This window comes from Ptychodera flava, chromosome 3, assembly GCF_041260155.1.
Source record: "Ptychodera flava strain L36383 chromosome 3, AS_Pfla_20210202, whole genome shotgun sequence".
Lineage (NCBI taxonomy): Eukaryota > Metazoa > Hemichordata > Enteropneusta > Ptychoderidae > Ptychodera > Ptychodera flava.
The window spans coordinates 29689905-29715743 of NC_091930.1; the positions used below are offsets into that span (position 1 = coordinate 29689905).

The following is a 25839-nucleotide window of genomic DNA, read 5'->3' on the forward strand; positions in this document are numbered from 1 at the left end:
TGGACGAATGGGTGAGGGATGGACTTCGTTAATATTAGAGGTGCAATGTAAGTAAGCAAACTGCCCTGATTACAACCACCGGTTGTCATCCGGTTTTGTAATTATATGCTGCACAATAAAGCACAATTTGTGTTGGCGATTGATTCATATGTTCTTTACATACGTTTTTTTATCCCTCAACATTTATGAAAAGGAAGTGACGTCAAAGCGCCGAAGCTGCCGTAACAGACCGCATATGTGTAATTCTTACTCACTTGATTTCTAGACGCTCCGTCGCTAGATGTGAAAATCCATGGGAATGCGAGCGAAGATGGATCGGCTGTTGAAGGAGACTCATTCACAGTCGAGTGTATAATCACAGACGCTAACCCACAGCCCAACAACATATCTTGGTTTGACTGGAAGGGAGCAAAGGTCGGCTCAAACGAATTGATTGAATTCAATGCAGTACAGCGTAATGAAAGCGGTAACTATACTTGTAAAGCGACGAATTCATTCTGGGATGGAACGATGGGAAATGCTACGATCGGATTTTCAATATTTGTGCAATGTAAGTAGTGAATTTATAATTATATAGGTCAAAAATATTTACTTTATCATCAAACGCTTTCATCCTTTTATAAGTTATATATATATATATATATAAGTTATATATATATATATATATATATATATATATATATATATTATATATATATATATATATATATATATATATATATATATATATATATATATAATATCCGTTACATAGGAAATATCACTGTTCATTACATTTGTTTGTGTTTGATAACGTCGGCACAAATGCAAACGAATCCGTTAAATTCCCTTCCTGCGCAATTATAGTCAAGTATCTGACCAAATTGCAACATATTTGGAATTATAGACTTAATCGACAAATTTAATCACATGCTTGCTTGTCATGCAAGAGCAGAGAAGTAGAATCCAATTTTTGGATTCACTTTCGTTTGTCAACTTAGAGTGGTTTTTCGAACATTCGTTCGCTTAGGTAATGATTCAAAAACAAAAAAAATATTATACGATGTTGATTGGTCGTTATGGATTGTTCATTTTAATTTTTTTTCATAGATATTCCGGAGGTAAATGTGACAATTACAGGCAATGCTAGTACAACAGGAAGGGTCATTGAAAGTCATTCGTTTGAAGCCGAGTGCGAGGTCGTGGATTCTAATCCTCCGTACAATAACATATCATGGTTCGATAGCCATCGTACTGTTGTTTCTCCGGATGGAATGGTGGAGTTCAAAGACGTCAGGAGGAAACAGTCAGGCGATTATACCTGCATAGCAACAAACACTTTCTGGGATGGACGTAGTGGAACTGGTACTGCTATCATGAATGTCGACGTAGAGTGTAAGAAGAAGAATTTTTACGTGATCTTTTTTTTAGGGAGACTTAATGTTAGTGAACACACTGAGGCTTTTGTTCAATTTGCAGGCATGTCATATCTATAAAAATGATAACGAGTCAATAATTTGAAACCAAACTAATTACAGTTCTATTAAATTGCGACAACAGAACTAATCCATCATATTGGTAGAGTTTTTTTGTCTACCGAGATTCAATACTTGCTTTTCGGATATTATAGGCGGGAATTAGAATATTCTAGCTTTATTTCGACAACTGTTCAATTTTTCACTTAGTATCACCTTAAAAGTCAATAATACTAAAATAAAGATTAACGATGTTAACACTACCTTGTGCTCAACATTTCCTGAATGGGTCATCTTTCAGTAACTTGAAATGCGATTGATTTCTGGTGGCCAGGAGTGTTTTAAAGGAAATTAACAGCAAATTCTGTACGTTTCACGGGAATAAGCAAGGCACTGTAAATTAAAATTTCAAATTGTCTACACTATTATCTAACGTATTTTTAATAGACAATGTGCTTTTCTCTTCTTGTCTTTTGCCAGAGAGGCAAGAATACGTTGATATTGCCAAGGCGTGTGTTTTTCCTTAAAACTCACGAGTAAATGTCTTTGACTGAATGTCCATGACTTCGTAGTCGTGCTCTATTGGTGTGCGAGAATATTTAGGCAAAATAAAACATATTTAATATAACATGAAAATGTCAGCACTAGAGTCAGGGAGAATCTAGTGCATTCATAGAGATGCCCTGCATGTGTGCAGTATTCTAAAACTCAAATTTGTAGCCAACAGAAGTCTTGCAAAACAAGACAGAAATCGCGGTGACTAACGTCACTTGTTTCTTCACTTTTGACAGTGTGCATCGTTTCAGTGTTTCACAAAAGATACATGTTAAAATTAAGATATAATATGATAGAGTAGGTTTTACAGTTTACGTATGTTGTTGCAGGGAATGTACTGTATTAGTAAATTTCTAATTGGCATTCAATGTCAACAATTGTATGTACGTTGAGCATGCGTGCGTGAGTGCTTCACAAACTCTACAAACTGCGGAGCGGTCTCAGTCAGAAAAATGTAACAACTTAGCCGGCTATTGAACCACTCTTTTTACAGTGGGGATTTAGCCGAGTGGTTCTCTCTATGGCCTCTCCGCCAGGTGAATGATGCCGTATGATGTGGCTTCGAACCCGATTGAAAACTAGCGATATTGTATTTACATTATTTATTCACGATGCATGTGAACAGTAATTGATGGATTGCTCTGGTAGCTTGATGGATTGACATATATTTTTGGGCTTCTCTTTCTATCAGACCCACCAGTTGCCTCAATCAATGACGAAAGTGACGGCAGAGTTGTCGAAGGAAGAGAATACAAAAGCAATTGTTCCTCTGTCGCAAATCCAGCAGCCAGTTTCTCCTGGACGAATCAAAGTGGATATGAAATCAACAAAGGCGCTTCACTATATCTTTTTGATGTTAAGAGAGAAGAAAGCGGGATGACATATACTTGCATAGCAACAAATACATTTTGGGATGCTTCGAATGGACACGGAAACGATTCAATCACACTCGACGTTCAGTGTAAGCATTTCTAACACACATATTGTCCCTGTGACACAGTTACTACTTATGTGCTCAAAGCTGAGAAAATCTTAGATCTTCATTGTTTCGTATTCTAGGGTTTTAAAGTTTAAAGTTTGCATGGTATGCCGTGGTACGGTAGCATAGCTTACATACATGCAATTACTTAAAACACGATATCACAATAGAATGATGACATCTGTAATTGTGAATTTATTTCGCAGACAACCCGGATATTGAACTCCGCGATTATGGCCTCTACAACTCAAGCCAGGTCATCGAGGGGGACGACTTCAGTGTCCTTTGCCTAGCGGACTCTAAGCCAGAGGTCGACGTGATTGCCTGGAACGATTCAAACGCCGATTGTGCATGGTTAAACTTTACATCCGTTGAACGAAACGATCATGGTGATTACACTTGTACTGCGTATAATACGTTTTGGGACAACTCGACTGGAAACGGGAAGGAACATGTTTTTATCGACGTACAATGTAAGTCAAAGCTGCATGGTGATTGGTTCCGCCTTGTGTTTGTTTTATTCATGGACTTCCACACCATCTACGAGAACTTTCCGATATCCTCTTGACGAGCTTTTAATTTGTAAGGCATCTTGATGTATGTCTTTAGCCTAATTACTTTAGACATTAACACAAATATGCGCCATGAAGGCCGATATGTGTTATTTCCTCGAGATTGCAACAGTTGTCAGGAACAGATCGTGGTCAGATCTGGCAGCCTTCTCTTAAAAATTTTCTCTTACAGAATGACGTGCTATTTATGTTCATTTTACATTCATACATACGTAGCCGGATTTATGAAATCATTCAGAATTAAAGCTGCAAGGAGCTTAGGCGGGGCCCAAGTGTTAACATGGTTTCAAGTTCTTACTTTGATGATATTATATAAAGTTTGACCTTGGAAAAGTCTTTTTGTGTTCTTGTAAAAAGGATTTTGAACATCACCAGATAGTTACTGTACGTTTTGCTGTTAATAGTATGTTTTACGCAAAATGAAATATGCAGCCAAACTACCTGACCGATCCAGTTGCCTTTCACAAACTTGACAATGCTCAAAATTAGAAAGATATATATGAGTAAAATTTCAGTTTATTCGGTGTGTTGCTTCTGGAGAAGATGTTTTTAATGATCAACTTGTGATTTTCGCAAAATCCAATATGGCGGCCGAACCAAGTGCCCAAACCAAATGACTCTTCTAAACTTGAATGTGCTTACACTAAGGATAATACAAGTAAACTTTCAGTTAAATTGGTGAGTTGGTTCTTGAGAAGAAAATTTTAAAAGATTAAAAAAGTATCTTTCGAAAATCTAATGTGGCGTTTAAGGTCAGGTGACTGCAGGCAATTTTATTTGCAAATTCTAAAGACCTTAGCTCATGCATGATATATAAAAAATTTCAAATTGACAAGACCCTAAGGTCTTCAGGAGAAGCAATTTTCAGGTGTTAGGAAAATCAATATGGCCGCCAAGTCACGTGATGAATCAAAATTTTAAGGATAATATACATGCACAAGTACTTATTAGTACTTATTATCCCTGCAAGTTTGAGAGGTTTACCTTTAACGGTTTCTGAGATCAAGAGTGACAAAAAAGTTACTGAAGAAGAACAAGAAGAAGATTAAAGCTGGAAGCAGCCTTGGCGGGGCCCAAGTGGTTAACATGGCTTCAAGTTCTTGTACTGATGATATTATGTGCAACATTTAAGCTTGGAAAAGTCTTTTCGTTCTTGTAAAGAAGGATTTTGAATATCATTTCATAGTTATTGTAGGTTTCAATCGTAATCATATGTTTTACGCAAAATCCAATATGGCTACCAAACTACTTGACAAATCGAAATGCCTGTCGCAAACAGAGAGAGCTCACACTAAGGATTACCCGAGTAAAATTTCAGTTCAGTCAATGTTTTCACTGCATGAAAACGCAATAATACAGATAAATTCACACTAATGAGTTACCTGTATTATAGAATAATACACGTGAATTCACATGAATCCACATGAATAGAGGCTTGCTGAATACAAGAAATGGATTATTGACTGTATTCGTCTGTATATGCACTCTTCAGCTAAAATATAGGCAATAATCCATGCAAATACAGTAAGTATTATTGGGTTTTCATGCAGTGTTTGGTTCTGAAGAAGAGGATTTTTAATGATTAATATGCGATTTTCGAAAAATCCAATATGCCGGTCAAACCACGTGACCGTGCCGATTGCCTTTCACAAACTTGAAAGAGCTCTCACTAAGAATGACACAAGTAAACTTTCACTTCTATGAGTGTTTTGGCTCTGGAAAAGAAGACCTTTACAGATTAAATTGCGATTTTCGCAAAATCATATATGGCAGCCAAACCACTTGACCGATTAGTTGCCTTTTGCAAACTTGAAAGAGCTCGCACTGAGGATGACACAAGTAAAATTTCAGTTCAATCGGTGTTTTCTTTCTTTCGAGAAAAAGATTTTTAAAGATTAAATTGGGATTTTTAAGAAATCCAAGATCGTGGCCAAACCAAGAGACTGATCCAAATTTCTTTAGCAAACTTGAAAGATCTTACATGAAAGATGATACATGTGAAGTTTGAGTTCAATTGGTGATGAATTGGTTCTGGAGAAGAAGATTTTTATCGCTACTGATTAAGAGACATAGAAGTAAATTTGAGGTCAAAGGTCATCGATGTCACGTGACATTCTGTCAAAAATATAAGTTCCCATAGTTATGCCTGTATGCCAAAAATCAGAGCTCTAGCTCTATTGGTTGGCCTATAATTAGATATGTACATAATTTTAATAGGTGTATGATGTGGCACCATAACTTTTACCTGGCCACCAAATATGAACTTCATAGCTGTTGTGGACATTGATTTATATGCATTTAAGTATATTTAAGGTCAATGGTCATCGAGGTCATATGACATGTTTTTCAAAATATTTCCTCCCATAGATATGCCTGTGTACCAAAGACAAGAACTCTAGCTTTATCGGCAAACCTAAAATTGGATATGTGCATAAATAACGAGGCATGTGATGTGGCACCATAACATCTACCCTGCCACCCAATGTGAAGTTAATAGCTGTTGTGGCCACTGATTTAAAGACATTTAAGTATATTTGAGGTCAAAAGTAATTGTGGTCACATCACACTTTGTCAAAAATGTTTGCTTCCGTAGATATGACTGTGTACCAGAAACTAGAGCTCTAGAATTAGATATGCGCATATTTAATGAGACATATTATGTGGACTCATTAGGTCTAGTTTCCTTACAAATATTAGCTTCATAGCTGTTGTGGCTACTGATTTATAGGCATATAAGTATATTCGAGGTCAAAGGTCATAAAGATCACATGACATTTTGTCATAAATATTTACTACCATAGATATTCCTGTGTACCAAAAATCAGGGACAGTTGACTCGGTAACCGCAAGAATCGGTCCACCGTACGACTCATGCTCGTTTATAGTAAAAGTCATAATTGCAATGGGAGCTGCGACGTTCCTATTCACCATAGTCGTCATCATCATAAAGTGCACACAATCGAAGAGGCAATGATCAGAAGGCATCCAGAGAAAGTCATGTGCAAAACAATCATTTTGAGCAGTGAAGGAGATATTGACCAGAATTATTCAGACAGGAAGGGACAGAAAGAAATCTACACTTGAAGATTTGCATTTTGTTTCTACGACGATGACAAGTGTAATAACACTACTAAAATACGCATCATATATATCAAATGAAAGGCATTTTAATGTAGAAAAGAAGTATGGACTCCAAACGTGTACTCAAAATATTCTTATTGAATATTTTCAATTAAATCGTAAATATGTTTACTCTTTTTTTCAAATTTTCGCAAACGGGTTGGGTGCTCTATAGCTGAGTATTGAAATATTACAAATTACTCTTAAAAACAAGTAAAGAGAAAAGCGGATGAGCTTAACTTGGCAAATTAAACCGACATTACTTTACCATCCAATTATCCAAAATTAGTTCTAATCTTGTTATAAATAGCTGTGTGTTGAATAGCCCTATTGTATTATTGGTCTCATTTTAATTTGAATTTAGAAATCTCGTTTTGCTGGATGTTCACTTATTACCACATTTGTGTTAAATCGACCATTCCAGCTCAGTTATATGGAATATGTAGACGGAAGGCACCATATTTCATTTAATCGTATTTTTTGTTATGTAATTGATTAGCCATGGCGATTATTCCAGTTAACAGTAAAATACTAACACCACTGTCAATATGGTACCTCATGCTAAAATTAAGAGTGCACAAAATGATGCCAACACGGAAATAAGTTCGAAGGCCGCCCAATTATGAATAGATAATACAGTCCTACCTCTCACGGATCAGAATTCATTGACTATTTTCTCAAACTAATCGTGAAGAAATAAACAACATACATTAAAGATACAACGGATGGGCCTTGTCCCCTGAGAAGAAGAAAAAGAATATTGAACTTCAGTAAAACCAATAGGGGCCTACGACACAAGGCTTGGGCCCCTAAATATACAATAGGAGCTCTTTTGTCATAAGCTTAGGGATTTTTTACGACGGCTATCAGTTTCAGCAAAGCTGGAAATCATGGATAAAATTTGATATTTAAAAAAACAAACGTTTAAATGCCTAGTTTGACCGGTTTTTCTGGAATTCATTTTGTTTACTGGTAACATAGACCCCGAATTTGATCACAGCATTAGTACACCAGGTTGCAGTGTACAGTGTCCATAAAACTGACATAATGGTTTATTGAGGGTAGGTCGTGCAAATAGAATTTGACCGTACTAATAACACACAACTCATTTCCGCATTTTATTGTCTTGCAGACCCGCCTTCTGTAAACGAAAGTACGGTGTTTTGTGTCGAACACGACTCTGATGTCAAAATCTCTTGTGAAGTAGATTCAAATCCATCGCCCTCGTTTTACGAGTGGACAAGAAACGGTGATTTACTTCCAAGCCTTGAAGGTACTCACGTCATCAAGAGAGCGAATCGATCCGATTCTGGCAATTACACCTGTACTGCCACAAATGTTTTCTATGATGAAACTAATGCCACTGATAGCGGTGTTACAAAACTCACAGTCCAATGTAAGTCGGTAGTTTTGCAAGAACGTTTTTTTTTTTGTAATGCATTAATAAAACTTTGTGTGTCTGGCCATTCATTTATCATCACCATCACCATCACCATAATCATCATCATTATCGTCATCATCATCACCATGGTCGTCGTCTTCGTCGTCGTAGCCGCAACCTGATTAAAACAAGGCCGTAAGTACAATTTATGTATATTTCAAACAACTGTTTTAATTGCCTAAGTGCTTTTAATTACTATGAGCGTATGTGGATTGGCTTGCCTAATTAGAAGCGCTGAGCAAGTGCCAAGATTGGCCCGAAGCGCATAGCGCAAAGTTTGACAGGAAATACCGATTATTTGGCATGCGCAACCAATATATGTACTTAACAAGCGTACGGATACGCGTACACGATCGCACAGTACGATCTTCGTCAAGTACAGAAAAACACAAGAAGCAAGCGTTTTTCTACGAAGTTCCTGGTCTGAAAGTGTACATGCGTAAATGTTTTTTTTTTCTATGCACTCCGCCGTCTCAATATTTTGACTTCATTGCAGAACCTCATTGACAGTATAACATACCCATATTGAATACAAGCCGCATATTTGGCAACTGATAACTCTCTCTTTTTTTTTTTTTTGGTTTTCTCTCAGAGGCATATGTATCGAGAACTTGTATTTTCGGATGAAATTCAAATTTAACATTTGTTAAAAACACAACCTATCCGGCCTAAAACATTTAATTACTTCGATTTAAGCACATATAAATGCACAGATAGAGCTAGTTTTCGTTGAAAAATTATATCATTAGTTTACAATAAACGCCAGTGTAAAGTATAATTAAAGTTTTGAGTGAAATACTGGCGTTTATCGGAAAATTTTGTGTTGTGACAAACTCTAACTATATGTTACCATACCTCTTCCTTTCAGATTTGTCAGATGTCACAATGATGACCACTCCGTCGCACAACATCACGGAAGGTAGTGACGTCACCATCCATTGCAAGGCTGTCAATGGGAACCCGAACCCTTACAAAACCAACCTGACATTTGAAGGCGAAACCATTGCAGAGACTAATGGATCAGCATTGTATCACAACCTCACCAGTATTTCCAGAGAACAAGATGGAAACTACAAGTGCAACGCTATGACACAATTTTACGACCAGAGAGAAGACATTTCTACTGACGTGTTGCAAATTATAGTCTTTTGTAAGTACGACCATATTGCGAGACTATGTTTTAATCTTATACTAAACGTTGGTCGGTGAATAAAGGGACAAGAAACTTCTTTAAATTGTTTAATTTGGTTGTTCGTTCTTTGTCATTCTTTAATCAATAAGACATAACAAGAATGTCAATAATTGGACAATATTTTGTACAAATGCAGCAAGCTGAACATAAAATTTGGGAGTTACGTAAACGTTCTGTGAGCGTTATAATCAAATGCGACTTTCTTCTACCTACCTCGAGAATGGCAGCACTGCGTTTTCAGCTAATGTGCTACTTGCACATAGAAAGACACAATGGACCACTTTTATTAAGGAATAGCAAAGAAGAACTGTAAGACTGATCGTTTGTCGCAGTAAAGACACTTAAATCGTGGTATATTTTTTCAGTCTCGGCTCGCATCTCTTCTGAAGAATCCCGCGTTTACGAAGCGAGTGTGGGAGATGACGTAAGCATGGAATGTACAGCCGACGGAAATCCAAGTCCGACGATTCGATGGTTCAACAACAGAAACGAAACCTTGTCCAATGACGACGACAACATCAGAATTGAAAACGTGGAACGTGAAATCACAAGTACGCTTACGGTCACGATTGGCGGTGACTCTTTCGGTACCTACATATGTGAGGCCTACAACTGGGTGAAACCAAGCCATTACCAATCTATGACCATTAACGAAAAGGGAAATGGTAGGTTTCACAACGTATGAATGATATAATACGTTGTTACCCGTTTTACAGTCAGTGCCCATTTTTGTTTAAAATCAGCAAATTCGAGTAGGTTGTTAAAGGAAACAAAATTCGCAGTAGTGCAATGAAGACAAAATTCAAACAGATAGAGGCAGATAGTGTCTTCTGCTCGCTCTTTCTCGCTTGTTCTGCAACAGCCTCCTCTGCTCTCTCTCTCTCTCTCTCTCTCTCTCTCTCTCTCTCTCTCTCTCTCTCTCTCTCTCTCCTCTCTCTCTCTCCTCTCTCTCTCTCTCTCTCTCTCTCTCTCTCTCTCTCTCTCTCTCTCTCTCTCTCTCTCTCTCTCTCTCTCTCTCTCTCTCTCTCTCTCTCTCTCTCTCTCTCTCTCTCTCTCTCATATCAGCTAAATGTTGCTTTAACAGTTTGTCGACATTCATTTGTATGTAACAATGGTCAAATCTTATTTTACTACAGGAGAATCGAATTTGACGATCATCATCATTGCTTCAGCCTGCGCTGGTTTTCTATTCCTTCTACTTATCATAGCCATAGCGGTTTGTCTGTGTCGGAAAACTAAGAAACAAGATCATAAAAGTATAAGTATGTTGACCTTTCTTTCTTATCGAATGCCTAGAAATTTTAAGCGTAACCCTTACCGTTACCAGTATTGTTAAGGGTAGCACACAGTTGATCAACTGTTTTACGGTAGCGTGAGCTGTCGAAGACAACAGCTTCCTTCATCATGATGATGTACTTGAAGAATAGACAAAGAATTACAAGGCCAAATGCATTACCGTTAATGTTTCCTTGAATGAACGAAACACAATGCATACGATGCAAATAAAAGTTCAGGGTTATGTGTTCTTTGTTTGCTGATATAATGGCGATATATATGATTTTTTATAACGCTCTGATTTTTATGTTTTGCATTAATTCATTTCAGGTCAGTCAGTTATGATGTTGAGTTATATTTTTTCTCCTTAATCGAGATTGTTGTTCCAATACCTAATTTTTCAGAAAATGTCAATTATAGTGCACAAAACGAATGTGCCTTCACTTAAGGGTAGTTTTTTCCCCATTGTCAGTAACAACAACTTACACAGTGCACGTTTATAATTATAAATAGTAATAATCTCATTAAAATCATATTATGTATCTGCTAGCTGACCCCCCCCCCCCCGACAATATAGAAAGAAGACAAGGTAACCACACAGTTCTGTTATGCGTTTTAATGAAATACTATGCCACAGCTATAGCATCGGAATAGCCAAACTTTTGCCCGTAAAAAAGCAAGACAACTTACGTTAATTGCTGAACTAGAGATCTAATCTTTGAATAGGACAAGTACCTACGATGGCGTCCAATTGGATAGTGATTTCGATAGACATGATCCGGATGGATTGTCAAACGAAAGCGACACCATGCTATCTGGAGGTAAGACGGAATTTCTTGTGGCTTTCTTGCATATAGTGGTGAAATGTAAGAGTGTCTGAATTAGTCAAGGATTACAATAAAAGTTTATTGTTTGCTCTGATGCCTGAGCAACTGTTAATACTCTGATCTCTCGGTATTGCTTCATTCTAATAATCAGAAATTTGTTAAATAACATCAAGTATAGAAAAATCATTTGTATATCGTTTTCATTTTTGCAGAGTTCGCTGGTAAGTTTATATTATGTTAATGGTTGGATAGGTAATCATGGCATTAAATGACATCTTAAACACTTCAACCCGGGTCAAGCATTATTACAGAATCTTTGTCTTTTTGTTGGTGAATGTTCTACTTTTTATTCTAAAATGTTTCACTCGTCACTCATTTACTGTACGATGTGCAGCAACCTTTTGTTCATATGGTATCATATTTCTTTTGAACGATCTCTCCTAGAACCACTGACATTTTTTGCAAACACCGAGGCCGAACAAAGTGTTTCTACTGACAAAACGGAGAAGGTTGATTCTGATCAAGATAAAGTGGCAGAGAACAAGGAAATGGTAAGTGACGTACGGAGGAACTGGTTATTGTTTGTCATAATTGAACTGTGAACTAATTAGTAAAGGTGAAATCTACCTTGAAGAAATATGTTAAGACACCACATTATTAGAAACTTTCCATGTCCAGCTGCTTATGCGCGCACACTTTGAAGCGTGTATAGAGCATTTCACCGCGATGTTTTGTAAAAAATTCGAAAATACCATTCCCCATAGAGTTTTACGATGGGAATAATACACATTTTAATCTGTAAACTAATAAATATTCAGGAAAGTTGTTGCTCATAACGACACTCAAAATTTTGCACTGAGAATAGTTTTTAGTAAACATTTAAAATATATTTGTAGACTAGCTTTGATAATAAATTATTTACTAGTCCAGTGAGAATTTTTTCCCTATTAACATTTGTTTATTACATTTTGCTTTTTCATTCAGACTTCTGATACTCCAACCATGACAAGAGATTCTGTCAGTGAGTATACTAATAATATTGTAAAATATAGCTGCAAAGCAGCAATGACCGGGTTTAAGGACAATTTGATGCACAGGGGCAATAAGAGAAATAAATATGCAAAAAGATAAAAGACTACGGTAAATTTGTGAAATTGAGGTCAAAGGCAATCATGGTCACGTCTACTTTTTTTAAAAAATTTATCACACATTTAACCCTATATACCAAAAATCAGACATCTAGGTCTACTGGCTTGTGCAAGAATTAGATATGTGCATATTAAATGAGGTACACTATGTGGTGTCATTAGGTCTTCTGTCATAAAAAATAAGAAGGATGTAGCACTGTGGTTTACTGGTTAATGGAATATATATGTTAATTTGAGGCAAAGGTCATCTAGGACACGGGACATTTTATCAAAATTTTGTATCCCATAGTTATACCCGTATACCAAAAATCAGGTTTTTACGAAGTCTCGCCAATGTAAGCAATGCACCACAGTCAATCATGTGATGTTGGACGTGTTATTTTTCCATCAACTTTCGGCTCGAGTCATTTAATTCCTAAATGCAGTTTTGCACGATGACGTGTCCAAACTACCGGAACCTTTATTTGAACACTTTATTGATTCGTCATCAGAGACCCTTTTGCTGGTTTTTAAGTGGCAAAGTATTGAAGTGTCTGACACAGCGCCCTGCTTGAAATTTCAGTCGTCGTGCTTTTCAAACTTGATAATGTCTCGAAAAATAGCAGGACATTTTGAGCCGACATTCCGTAAATTCCTACATATTTGCAGTAATGCGAACTGTGTTCGTGTCAGTGTACAATGTTTTATAAAGTCATATCCTTTTGACTTGTGTCTGTGTCGAATAACTTATTGACTGCGATAACAATACCAACTAAATAAAAACAATCCCCCTTTCCCATGATGCATAGACTTTAGCTCTGTGCGTAACCAATGGAAACGAAAAACGAACTATACTATGGTGGCCTTTTCAGATTTTTGTGACTTCTCTTTTTTGTATTCCCTTTGTATTGCTGTCTAGGCTTTCTTTCATTTCTACCTATCCTAACATGGATGCTCACATTGCAAATCAGCACGACTGAGAGTGGTCAAGATTCGCAGAAGCAGCAGGGGGAAGAGCAGGTAGGGGAGAATGAACACCATGGCAATAAATTCGACCAGCAATTTGTAACAACATTCACAATGCAGCCAGGGCGTACAGATGACTAATTTATAATACAGTACACTCTGACACGGCAGGTCAAAGTGCTATTGACAGCACTGGGATATTGCAAACATGAAATGCACAATTTTGATCATAATTCATTTGCGAACTTTGAAATGAAGGTAAATAGTATTCCAACGGGCGCCCTTATTAATTCCAATATCGCTACCAACTCAAATCGAGGAAAATTGCATTCAGTACATATTCGCGAGGAAAAGAAAGCCTTAAGTTAAACTACAAACATACTGTTAGCCGGCCAGGAACCTTTAGTTAATTCTAAATTTACTGCAGGTTGTATTTTATATGCACAGATAGTACTATCAAGCATGCTTAAATTTGTAAGGGAATACACAAATACGAAGTCAGCGAATGGATATATTGATAGATAAATGGATTAGTCAACATTGTCTAAGATAGGTAAATTGATCGATTTATTTGTAGAAGAACCACGTTAATTTATCAACGGATTATGTATTATGTATAATGGATTATTATATTATGCATTTTTTTATTTTATATTTATTTGCGTATTATGGTAAAATGCATAGATAATTGTTCATTTACTTGATATTTTTTTTTTAATTTGTTAATTATTTACAGGCAGTTAACCCCCCACAAGATAACGATGGCGGTCAGATTCCAGGTACAGAAAACCATGCTTTTTTTATGAGGCCATGATAAGAGGGAAAATAGAACCTTTTTTGTAGAACACAAGTGATTTCCTTTGTCGCTCATCAAAAATTGAGCAATCGTCATTTCAGACATTTTAATGACCCGAACCTACGACGTCGATATTAGCCCGTTTTTTGTGGCGACAATATTGGGAATAAATGCTGAGTTAATCTGTTAATGACCAAAAATGATGAGGGGATAACCTAATTTTTATTTGTCGAACGTTTACACCCCCTCCGCGCGCTATTCTACCAAATTCTCTGATATCTAAAGACAAGAAAGAACATCTTTTGATGTCAACGTGCTAGGAAATGTGTTTTAAACCGTACTTTTGTTCATTTTTTTATTTTTACGAAAACACCATGAATTATTCTATATATAAACGACACTTCAACAGAGTCATTTTGACTTTCATACTTTTAGATATAACATGTCACATGATTGTTGTTTCGTGTTTCTTGATTTAACATTTCCATTATGAAGGCAAAGTGGTCACTAAGTTACTGTCAACATAAATTTACACTATTATGCCAGCGAACGTACATACAAAACCTGATTTCTCAACTATCTCACTTTTTAATCATGATATCTAACAACTTTGCTATTCCAGTGCCCCCGCCTTTAGTGACACTGAAGTAAATGACCTTTCCAAGAAAGAGGTAATTATGATCGTGATAATATCTCTTGAACCTAATGTACGAGTTTGTAATTTAATTTTCCCTCAGATTGGATCGCTTTGAATTTCAATATTGAGTCATTTCGACCAATCAGTTCACTCTCAAACGCTAACACAAGCGGTGTAAACACTGTAGTCAACATTTGTCTTGTAACATAATTTTTTGCCATTAGGTAATTTTCGCCTCCAAAGTGAATAGCAAAACCTTACTTAAACTTTCCTCGACGAAATTTCAACAATTATTTACCAAGGGAAGACGAAAAAATATGTTTTGCACTAAAGTTTGGCACTAAAAAATTAAAGCTACTTAACATATACCGATATTTGAAATTTAAAATGACCACAACTCCTTATTAACCCAATAGCTCAACATGATCCGGAAACTTTATATTTCAGAAAAGAATTTAAAAACAATTGAGGATCAGAATAATTGTCACGGAAGGAAATTCTAGCTAGCGTTTAAGGAAGTGTCGGCTCTGTTACTTAAATTGCGCCGATGAAATGATATAGATTCTCTGTAAGCCACAATCTTACTATAAACATTGTTATCGTCGTCAGTGACGTCACGTGAATGCTCATTCATGACTTCCGTTTTTTGGACCAGCTCACGGAGTCCTTGTACTAACAAGAATGCTGTGACATTCATACTGAATTTAGAAATTGCAAACCATAGGCCAATTCAGCTTCATGTTTTCTCCATGTGTTTTTTTTTTTTTTTTACAGACTGTGAAAACGGGTGACGTCATGACATACGCGGATCTTGATCTGCCAATACCAAGCCCACAAGTGCCGTTACCGCCAAAGGAGGAGACTCAATATGCAGACTTACAATTTGCGCAGAACTAAATTGGTACAGAAGGTGGCAAACTCTAACACCAGGTTAATCTGACTAGCTGTTCACTTCTTTATTTTATGACTAACACTGAAAGGGAAGTTCTGTTGTATTTATTCAATCTTGTTTATTACTCTGACTGGAGGAACACACCTAATATTATTTGCATTTTAACCATGGTCCTCTATCATTTACATGGATAGAGAATGCACGAGGAAATAAGAAATACGTTTTGATTTATTTATAAAACTTACCCCTTCTTTGCAATTAGCGATTAACAATATTTATTTTTTAGGTGTTTTTCCAACAAACCGCACAATTCTCAAATTAACCATGGCTAATATGTTAGTCATCTCATCGGAGAATATTCTCAAGGTAAAGATGGCTGACATTTTTGTGGGTTACTAATTTTCAAATCGTGTAATTAACAATATTTTTTATACTGAGAATTTGTGTCATGACATTTTGTGTTTTAACCTAAAATGGTACAACCTTCACATGCGTTATGCAGGTACATTTCTAACAAAATTGTCTTAAATTAGTTCTCGTTATTAATATTGGATTGTTTGTTTTTTTTGTTGGTATAAATACCATGGATAAAAAATACGTAGGATGACACATCTCTGCAACTCGGACGTCATACGATCAAAATATTTAAAACTCTCGCTGCAAGTCAGTAGGATGTGTCTATGATTATTCTGAAACTGTCACGAACGTTCATATAAGCGGATTTTTTATCACTTGATACGGCCACCCTGGCACCACCCAATGATAACTGTTCGAATTCTATATAAAATAGTCCGCCTTAATCTTAAACATCAATCACATTCAGTACGCTAGACAGTTTGTCTTCCTAACGTTAACTATGACACTTCCCCTGTAAATTTTAGTCTGACCACATGTAAATATTTTGTAAGGTGTTTTTTTTACTGTTTTATTTTTGTCATGACACTGCAGGTATCTGAGACGAGTGTATAGCTTAAAGCGTCACTGCCAATTTATGGAACAGCTGTTGTATTACAGAAAGCTGGCTCGTTTCAGGGTGTTGCACTAGGGCACCCTGGTATATAAACACTCGACCTTCTGTCTATTAGTAAGCAAAGGTTCGTCTGTATATTGACCAAGGTGATATAAATCTTAGTTTGTGTCATGATTTTATGAGTATATACGAACCACTCCCAATACTGCTTCGTGCCTTAGAGAAATGCAGTAGATTGGATTGAACCGCGTGCAATACGTGAGCTACGGATACATTTTGTACAGCCTAATGTTTGCAGTTGCCAACACTGCCGTGCGTAATCATCGGTCGGGCGGTAATATATGTCAATAACAAAAGAAAATCGACTCTGTAAAAGTTAAAACCATGCACATAGCGTGTTCAAATTGTAAGCCGGTAACAAAAAACGACAACAATAAAAGCCTAACGACTGTTGACATTTCATTATCCGGAACCAAGTATTTATTCTTATTCTAAATAATGTCGGGTGAATCGTTGGTCCTTCAATAATTCCATTCAAGGAGAGTGATAAACTGAAGCTCGGTGTCACATGTGTTTACCCAGTTACCACGTTGAAAGAAAATTTAGCGTTCCATGACCCACTCTCGAAATAATTTGCGGAAGTGATAGCAATGCCACATAAATCATGCAATAGAAGTTTGCTGACCTGACACATCCCTCGTGTCGAGAACAGAGAATAGTGAGTGTACTAGAGTGGTCGCATGGTTGGCAGTCGGAGTTGACCTATGATCCTTAATTCACCTTCGCCGCCGATAAAACATTTCTAGGTATGAACAAAGTACCTACAAACACAGCTTTGCAAAAATGAATATATCTTGTTGTATTTTCATAACCTCACAGTATCGAGATATCAATCGTTAGATTGATTATTTTTTATTCCAAAATTTATCTTTCATCGAACGTCTGTCAACATATTCTGAGCCTAATCCGGAAGTACATTTTACGGTTCAACATGGTATCCTAGATACGTGGCAAGGGCATATTTGATAATATTTGATAAAGTAATCACGATACAATAATTGTGGAAAGGTCAGTAAGAAGAAATGTAAATTTACATTTGACATTTTATTTTGATTTGTAAAAGTCTTGTTGTCGCCTATTGGAGATATTTATAACTCCATCAGGTCCAAACAGATATACACATGTATTTTTCACAACAAACACAAGTTTTATTACTGTTAGTTATCAGAACTGATTCAAATTGTTTTGACGCACACATAAGTGTTTTTTTTGTTTGTGCAGAACAAAAAGTCCAGATGTTGTCGTTTATCTTTCGAGATTGTTTTTTTCCTACTTATCAAATCAGTCCTGGTTTGTCTAATAGTGACATGTACTGCCTTTACTAATTTACACCAACATGTGATCCTTCCTACTCTATTATTCTGAACGCTATATATGAAACATTGCTACTTTCGGTTAACTGTGTTATTCGTCTCGAACAGTTTTAATGAGAAACACATATTGTTTTACATTACCGCCATTTGGAACACAGCAGTATTATTCTATGGTTCCTCTCTGGTACTTGGTAGGAGTTCCTCTATTCAATCTGGATATTCCGACCTAATACATCTTTTGTGTCGAGTACAGTGAACAGTGTACCAGCTCCGCATGCGCATTAGAGGTTGACATATGACCCATTTTTACTCCACCCGTGCTGTCGATGAACTTTATATAGGTTACTATGAACAAAACACGTCGGTAACACAACTGTACAGTGAATACAATTTAAAATGAACAAAATTGTAACCATCTCATAACCCCCTCCCCGATAGATAAATATAACTACTTTTTGGTTTCTTGTTAAATTTACGCCTAACGTTGGGAGCAACAGCGGAAAGTGTCATTTTACCTTCGACGTCGTAGCTTAGTACTGTCGAGGCATATTTAATGGAAGGAGTTATGAATGTAACTTTATGTTATTTAGGAAAGGCTTTCAGATGTTATTTTGCCGGATACATAGAAACAAGCATGTTAAAATAATGGTACAATTAGTCACAGTAATTGATTTTTCATGAATGTCTATTTACAAAAGTTAATATCCGCCACATTTATTATTTTCCCGTGTACTCTTTTGTAAGTCGATTCCATCTAACTTTCGAAACTTGCGTTTAATGATTGGATATCTACAAAAGGAAATTTCCTAAAACATTTATCTCAATTCTCCATATTCTCTTACATAAGTCAATTCCCTTTTGACTTTCGAAACATGCGTGTCACTATTTGTCTATTTACAAAAGAAATACTCCTACTAATTATCTTACCCCATGTTCCCTTTCATAATGCTTGCCTTTTTAACTTTACAAAAGTAGCAGGAAAGGAGCATGTAATCTGTATGTCTGCATTTAATTTTTAGATTTTAACGGATTGGCCTAAGCATTACCTGTAAGTAAAGAGTTCGTATCGGAAATACAGTATTACATAAATACTGCACAAAAGAGCACCGACCAAGCCGTAAAACAGTTCTCGGTGTCTTTAAAATTGCGTAAATATTTTAAAAAGTTGCGTAGATAATTAATAAAAATTACAACCTTTATTTGCGCAACCTACTCCATCTGTCGTTCGTCCAAGCCGTGCCAGGCAACTTTGATAGCGTGATCTGATGATGAAACGGTGCTCCACCTAGACCTGAGAAAGAAGACAAACATAGAATTAATAGGGCGCCCACTGAACATTGAGAGCATGGTTATTTAAATTTTTCTGTATATGTGGTCTCTCATTGATTAGAAGCGAAAATACACCCAAAGGGTTTCGCTTAATTTTGCGGTAATGTACCCTACACCATCATGAATGTCTTTTCTGCTACTTATAGAAACTTGAATTTTACAAGTTATGATAGCTGCAGCTAAACACATGCCTAAGACTGTAATTAACTTTTTAGTTTTTCTTTGTATATGTATTACGTTACAATAAAAAATAACAGTAAAGGGGGTGGACGTTTTACTTTCTCTACAAGTCAATTGTGATGCAGCGGTAGGAGAACGTAATATGTAGCTGCGACCTATGATGTAAATAGCGTCTTTTGTATTGGCTCAGGTGACACGTATCTCAGTTTGCTTAAAGTAGATTATCATGTCAAGCGGCCCGTGTCCTGGTCCCAACATAGTTTTGTTGCATGGTAGAAATATACCATGTGTGACAGATTGCTGGAAATTTTGAGGGTAGTATTCAGAAGTATTCGCTGTGAATTATGACCTCCTTGTATACCTTTAGCCCGAAGCAGTCGGAACTACAATGACAAAGACAAATGTACTAAATCCGACCGAAAGAGGTTTTCCATAATACCGTAATGAATTGGTTATATTTAGATCAAAAGAGGAACGAAACTGCACCGTTTTTACACAGAGTAAGCGACTCATTGTATTCACCTATCATCACAATCTACGAAAATTAGAACATGGCAGCTTGTATTGCAATAAACCCCCATAATATCGTAACGACGTCGACAACACAGGTCTCCTAAGTATGTGTCATTTTATTCAAACAAAGCGTAGGTTATCGTTTAGATTTTCCCCTTGCGGGACGATTAAAGAGATCAAGCTTTGCGTCATTTAAGTGTAATCTACTTCTGCGTCGCCGAAAAGAGATATTTGCCACCGCATAATGAGTCGTGACGCTGTAATTGCTCGTTTTCTAAAACGCAAACAGATCGCTATCACCGGGTGATACAATCGGAACAGAACGTTTTCAGCTACTCAGTCTGCTCTGTGCTGAGCTAATCATCACTCGTTGTGAAACTGTTTTTCTCGTGCTGATGAGTTTTGATCGTGATATGAGCAACACATTTCATGTTTACCTGGGCATTCTGAAGAAAAGATTTATGGTTCCATAGTTCCCACTCTCAGTAATTTACAGAAGTGTAAGCACTTCCACTGGTCTATCAAAACATGCAAAGTAAATAATGTGAACTTAGATCCTCATTCAGTGTTGCAGACAGGACGCGCCCTTGCCCGCGGCGGCAATGTGCATAAAAACGGAACCCTTTGTATCGTATTTTCGCCCACTGCGGCGCACTCATGAGTCGACTGTGTTTAATGGGTGTAGTCTGCTTGTAATATATTTTACTGACGGTGGCCTTTGTTTTGCATGATTAATTTGGAGCGTATATTAAGTATTTTGGAAGCTGTGATTTAAAGCAACTGACAAGCTGCACTTGGTTGTCGTCTGACTGAGCTCCGATTTGATGCAGAGACGGTATACTGTTGCAGTTGTCTGAAATTAAATCATAGCGACGCGGTCTCGGTAGCTTGGATTTTGTTTCGTGAAACTAATTTATACTGAAATAATACAAAATTTGATTGGTATCTGACGCATGTCCCCAAAATATGCACAATGTTCGGCAAAATAAACGTTATTGAACACAGTGTCCCCTGCTTTAAACTTCCTGGCTGCAACACTGCTCCTTGTCCAGTACAATGAACAGTGCACAAGAGCGCATGCTCAGCAGAGGTCGACGTACGGCCAATCAGTCCACACTCCTGGATTTTGTGATGATTTCAAATGTTCGGTGTAATAAAATAATAATGCATTGATATTTATGACTACACGGGCGTCATCTGCATTTCGTTCACGGGGGCACCATCTCTTGGGCAGGCCACGAATCGTGATATTGCCATCACTGTCATGTATTATTATTTAAATATGAAACATGCCATTGCTCGTAACCACCACTTTGTTTGGTTGTATAGCCAGCATTAAGTATGCAGAACGCATCACAAGTGAAGTGACCTGCATCAGCATTCGTGACAATAAGACCCAATGAGGCGTCGAATACGCAGTATAACTCTATATTAACCATCAGTGTCGAGAACTACACGTTAAGAAGATGAATTGTGAAGCAAGTAAGCGAAAAAATAAACATAGTTTCCCAAACAGGGTTAGATATCAGACACTTACGGATTTTACAGATAAAATCTCGGCTCCAATAGACAAATCGGAGATCAGACTGACGCCAACGAAAGAAGGTACACGTTGTCAAAGACGTTTCAACTTCCGAAAAACAAGTTTATTAAAGGTCATGTGGTAAATAAACCATTTCAGTGACCTATGCAGTCGTGCGTTTTAAACTGATCCAGTCAATATTTACTTGTGCTCCATAATACGCAGCATATTAAGCATTTAGCTATCCAACTAGAGGTAAATTTATTTCGTCTGAATTGACACGATATATCAAAAATCAAATTTGTACAGTCTGAACAGATCGCTTTTCATACAGAAGTGATAAAACGCAAAACGGCCAAACACGCCCATTAGCATCACAACATTTACGTCATCGGAACAAAACTATCGATACCTCAGCAGCGGCGCCCTTGCCGTATTGCTCACCCGATTAAGATATTTGCTGACAAAGAAAACCCGTAATGACTATAATCACGTGTTAGAATCTACTGCTGGGCCGACAACGACCGATCAAGTTTTCAGCTATATCGAAGTCATCGTTTGGGTTATATATTACTGGATACTGTTGCACGGCGAATACAAATACACAATATTGTATCGTTTAACAATATACAAAGCCTCGCTATACCCTATTGAGATATTAAATATTTATCACTCCATCAGGTCCAAACAGAGTTATATTTTTCCAAAACAACTACTAATTATCATTATTTGTATTATCGCAACTGATTAAAAATAATGTGGCGACAGTGCGTTTGTTTTTACAAAAATGTGCAGATTTATGTAGGTCATTTCCCCACACTCATCATGACCTGAGTTCAATTAGTCTAGAACATTCTCAAGGTCACTGCCCTTGATGACCTCACAACTTGAATTCAATTAGTCATGTTTGGATGTTCTGGAAAGTTGATTAGTTGTGTAAGGGAGATAATTTTAGAACAGTAATTAGCATGTCAATAAAAGTTCTAGATTGTTCTTATATGCCTTTATAAAAGGGACGTGCACAGCTTCCAGTCAGACTTTTGGGATCGTGTCTCTTGTGTGTTACTAAACTCCAGCAGTAGTCATTCTCAAGACTTTTCAAGACCTTCACTGTCAACGCTGGATTTATACTGTGGACTTTGTGCAGCTTCAAGCCTGCAAGCCAAAGGACTGTTCATTCATCCGACTGACTGTTACAACTCTGAGACTGGAGCTTTGCCGTCCCAGCTGAGATAAGTAGTCTGTACACTTTTAAAGCTTGTACTCTATCCCTGACTTAGCAATTAGTTTTATTTTCGTAATAAATTTTGTTTAAACGTAAACTGCTGAGTTCACCCTTTTGTTCGTTTTCTCTGCACGTAACAAATTGGGGCTCGTCCGGGAGACGAATATTTTGAGCCGTTTGACAACATTTTGACAGCCTTTTCAAAACTACTGTATACTGTGAACTCAGCGAAATTCAATCATGGCGGAATTCAAGCCAGACGAATTTATGGATGACCTTGATCAGGACACATTTAATTCCCTCAGAAAAGACAACCTCATAGCACTGGCCAATTTCCTTAAAGTAGATGTCAAAAGATCTATGCGCAAGCGAGAAATACAGTTCAAGATTGCAAAACATTTAGTTAATTCTGGCCATTTTGAGGAGTCTGCCTTAAAAGATTATGAGCCTGAGTCTTCCTCTGAACTCAGAAAATTAGAATTAGAAATGCAGACAAATTTGGAGATTAAGAAACTAGAATTACAAATGAAGAAGAAAGAACAGAAAGAAAAAGAATTACAAATGGAAAAAGAGAGACAGGCATTAGAAAAAGAAAAAATACGAATGCAGTTAGAAATGGAAGAAAGACAGAAAGAAAAAGAAAGGCAGAAAGATTAGAAATGGAAGAAAGACAGAGAGAAAAAGAATTGCGATTAGAAGAACAGCGATTACAGGTAGAAATAAAACGTTTAGAGCTTGGACAGTCAGGAAAATTCTTCCCTTCAGACAAGTTTGACATCACTAAGCATTTCAGGTTAGTTCCCCCTTTCCAAGAAAAGGATGTTGATAAATATTTCCTTCATTTTGAGAAAATTGCTCAGAGTCTGAATTGGCCTAAGGAGTCCTGGTCTATGCTTTTGCAGAGTGCTTTGGTGGGTAAAGCCAGAGAAATTTACATTCAGTTGTCAGTAGAGCAGGCTTCAAATTATGATTCTGTGAAGGAATTAATTCTCAAGGGCTATGAGTTGGTGCCTGAAGCTTACCGTCAGAAATTTAGGGATTGTGAGAAGGTGAAGGATCAAACTTATGTTGAATTTGCTCGAACAAAAGAACAACTGTTTGATCGTTGGTGCTCTTCTGAAAAGGTCAGTCAGAATTATGACAAATTACGACAGCTTGTTTTGATTGAGGAATTTAAAAGGTGCATCGGAGTGACATCAAGACATTTATCAATGAACAAAAGGCAGATACATTGAGGTTGCTGCACGTTTGGCCGATGATTATTCATTGACCCACAAATCTTCATTTCTCAGCAAACCATCCCAGTCCTTTTCATACAGAAACAATGCAGGTAAATTTAACTCCTCCTTTTCATCCAAGAATTTTTCAAAGGAGAGTAGAAAATCAAATGACAACAGTTCACAGAGTTCAAGTAACACTCCCACATCATCAGATCCCAAGTCTCAATCTCCTTCTGACAAACAGTTCGGTACACTTTCTTGTAATTATTGTAAGAAAGACGGCCATTTAATGTCAGAGTGTTTCAAATTGAAAAGAAAACGTGAAGGTCAAAGTGGTCAAAGTGGATCTAAGCCCACCGGCTTTATTTCTTCATCAACTCAATTAGAGTCTAATAATGTGTGTAACACATTTTCTGAGGTTAAACCCCTCTCATCCCCAATTAATGAGGTCAAGGTCAATTCTTCTCAAGATAGCATTATGGGTATTTTCGAACCATTTATTCATAATGGTTTTATATCACTTTCTAGTGATTTCTCTTCCGCTACCCCTGTCAAATTTTAAGAGATACCGGGGCTTCCCAGTCTCTTTTGTTGGCAGATACCCTGCCGTTTTCTGAAAAGTCATTTTCAGGTTCTAAAGTTCTTATTAAGGGGGTAGATTGCAATGACTACATTCCTGTTCCTCTCCATAATGTCTATTTGTCTTCGGACTTTGTTTCTGGACCTGTGACTTTAGGTATTAGGCCTTTTTTGCCTTTTGAAGGGATTCACCTTCTTCTTGGAAACGACCTTGCTGGGGACAAGGTCATTACTAATCCACTTGTGACTGATAATCCTAGTTTAGATCAAAATCCAGAGCCAATAGAGGAAGACATTCCGGCCTTTTCCCATCATGTGCCATTACTCGAGCCATGTCAAAGAAAACTTCCGAGAATCAAAATACTCTCAAAAATAATGTCACAGATGTTGACTTAAATGACACCTTTCTCAGTCAGGTGTTTGACACGGATCATTCCGTTATCCCTCGTGGATTTGAAACTTCCAGTAAAACTTCTGCTGACCAAAGTCAGACATTTTCTAGATCAAATCTCATTGCAGAACAACACAAAGACCCAGATATTTTGTCTTTGTTTGACAGGGTAGATGATGAAGGTAAAACTTCAGATAGCTCTGTTTCCTATTATACAAATCTGGTATTCTCATGCGTAAATGGAGACCTCCAGATGTTTTGGTTGATGACGATTGGGCTATAAAACATCAAATTGTGGTTCCAAAGCCCTACCGTGCTGAAATATTGCGCCTGGCCCATGAAACGCCCTGGGCTGGTCACTTGGGAGTAAGGAAAACTTATCATAAAATTCTCAGTCACTTTTATTGGCCTAATCTCAGGCAGGATGTAGCACATTTCTGTAAAACTTGTCACACATGTCAAATGGTAGGAAAGCCAAATCAGACCATTCCAAAGGCCCCTTTACAGCCAATTCCTGCATTTCAAGAACCATTTAGTAGGATACTAATAGACTGTGTTGGGCCCCTACCAAAAACAAGATCAGGAAATGAGTACATGCTGACAATAATGTGTACATCAACTCGGTTCCCCGAAGCCATACCACTGAGAAATATAAAGACAAAGACTATAGTGAGAGCTTTAGTCAAATTTTTCACTTTATTTGG

The 25839-nt window shown here is 37.1% G+C and overlaps 1 protein-coding gene and 2 long non-coding RNA genes across 3 annotated transcripts; all 3 read left to right on the plus strand.

Annotated features, from left to right (window-relative positions):
- Nucleotides 1-7: 7 nt before the first annotated feature.
- LOC139128984 (B-cell receptor CD22-like) lies at nucleotides 8-9330 on the plus strand. The gene is made up of 7 exons (XM_070694665.1): nucleotides 8-47; nucleotides 266-550; nucleotides 1090-1374; nucleotides 2701-2970; nucleotides 3195-3461; nucleotides 7813-8076; nucleotides 8990-9330. The coding sequence occupies exons 1-7, from the start codon at nucleotides 8-10 to the stop codon at nucleotides 9328-9330; spliced, it is 1752 nt and encodes a 583-aa protein (XP_070550766.1).
- Nucleotides 9331-11301: 1971 nt separating this feature from the next.
- On the plus strand, nucleotides 11302-12437 carry LOC139126100 (uncharacterized). Its single transcript, XR_011550470.1, has 3 exons — nucleotides 11302-11409; nucleotides 11860-11966; nucleotides 12400-12437. It is a non-coding gene; the product is annotated as an uncharacterized lncRNA (long non-coding RNA).
- A 1085-nt stretch (nucleotides 12438-13522) lies between these two features.
- On the plus strand, nucleotides 13523-15845 carry LOC139126107 (uncharacterized). Its single transcript, XR_011550472.1, has 4 exons — nucleotides 13523-13562; nucleotides 14245-14287; nucleotides 14927-14975; nucleotides 15716-15845. It is a non-coding gene; the product is annotated as an uncharacterized lncRNA (long non-coding RNA).
- The last annotated feature ends 9994 nt before the right edge of the window (nucleotides 15846-25839 follow it).

Bases quoted from the DNA above. Each gene is read 5' to 3' on its own strand.
- LOC139128984 (XM_070694665.1), top strand. From the start codon at position 8: ATGGGTGAGGGATGGACTTCGTTAATATTAGAGGTGCAAT. The intron at 551-1,089 runs GTAAGTAGTGAA...TTTTTTTCATAG, and splicing joins ATTTTCAATATTTGTGCAAT to ATATTCCGGAGGTAAATGTG. The intron at 1,375-2,700 runs GTAAGAAGAAGA...TCTTTCTATCAG, and splicing joins CATGAATGTCGACGTAGAGT to ACCCACCAGTTGCCTCAATC.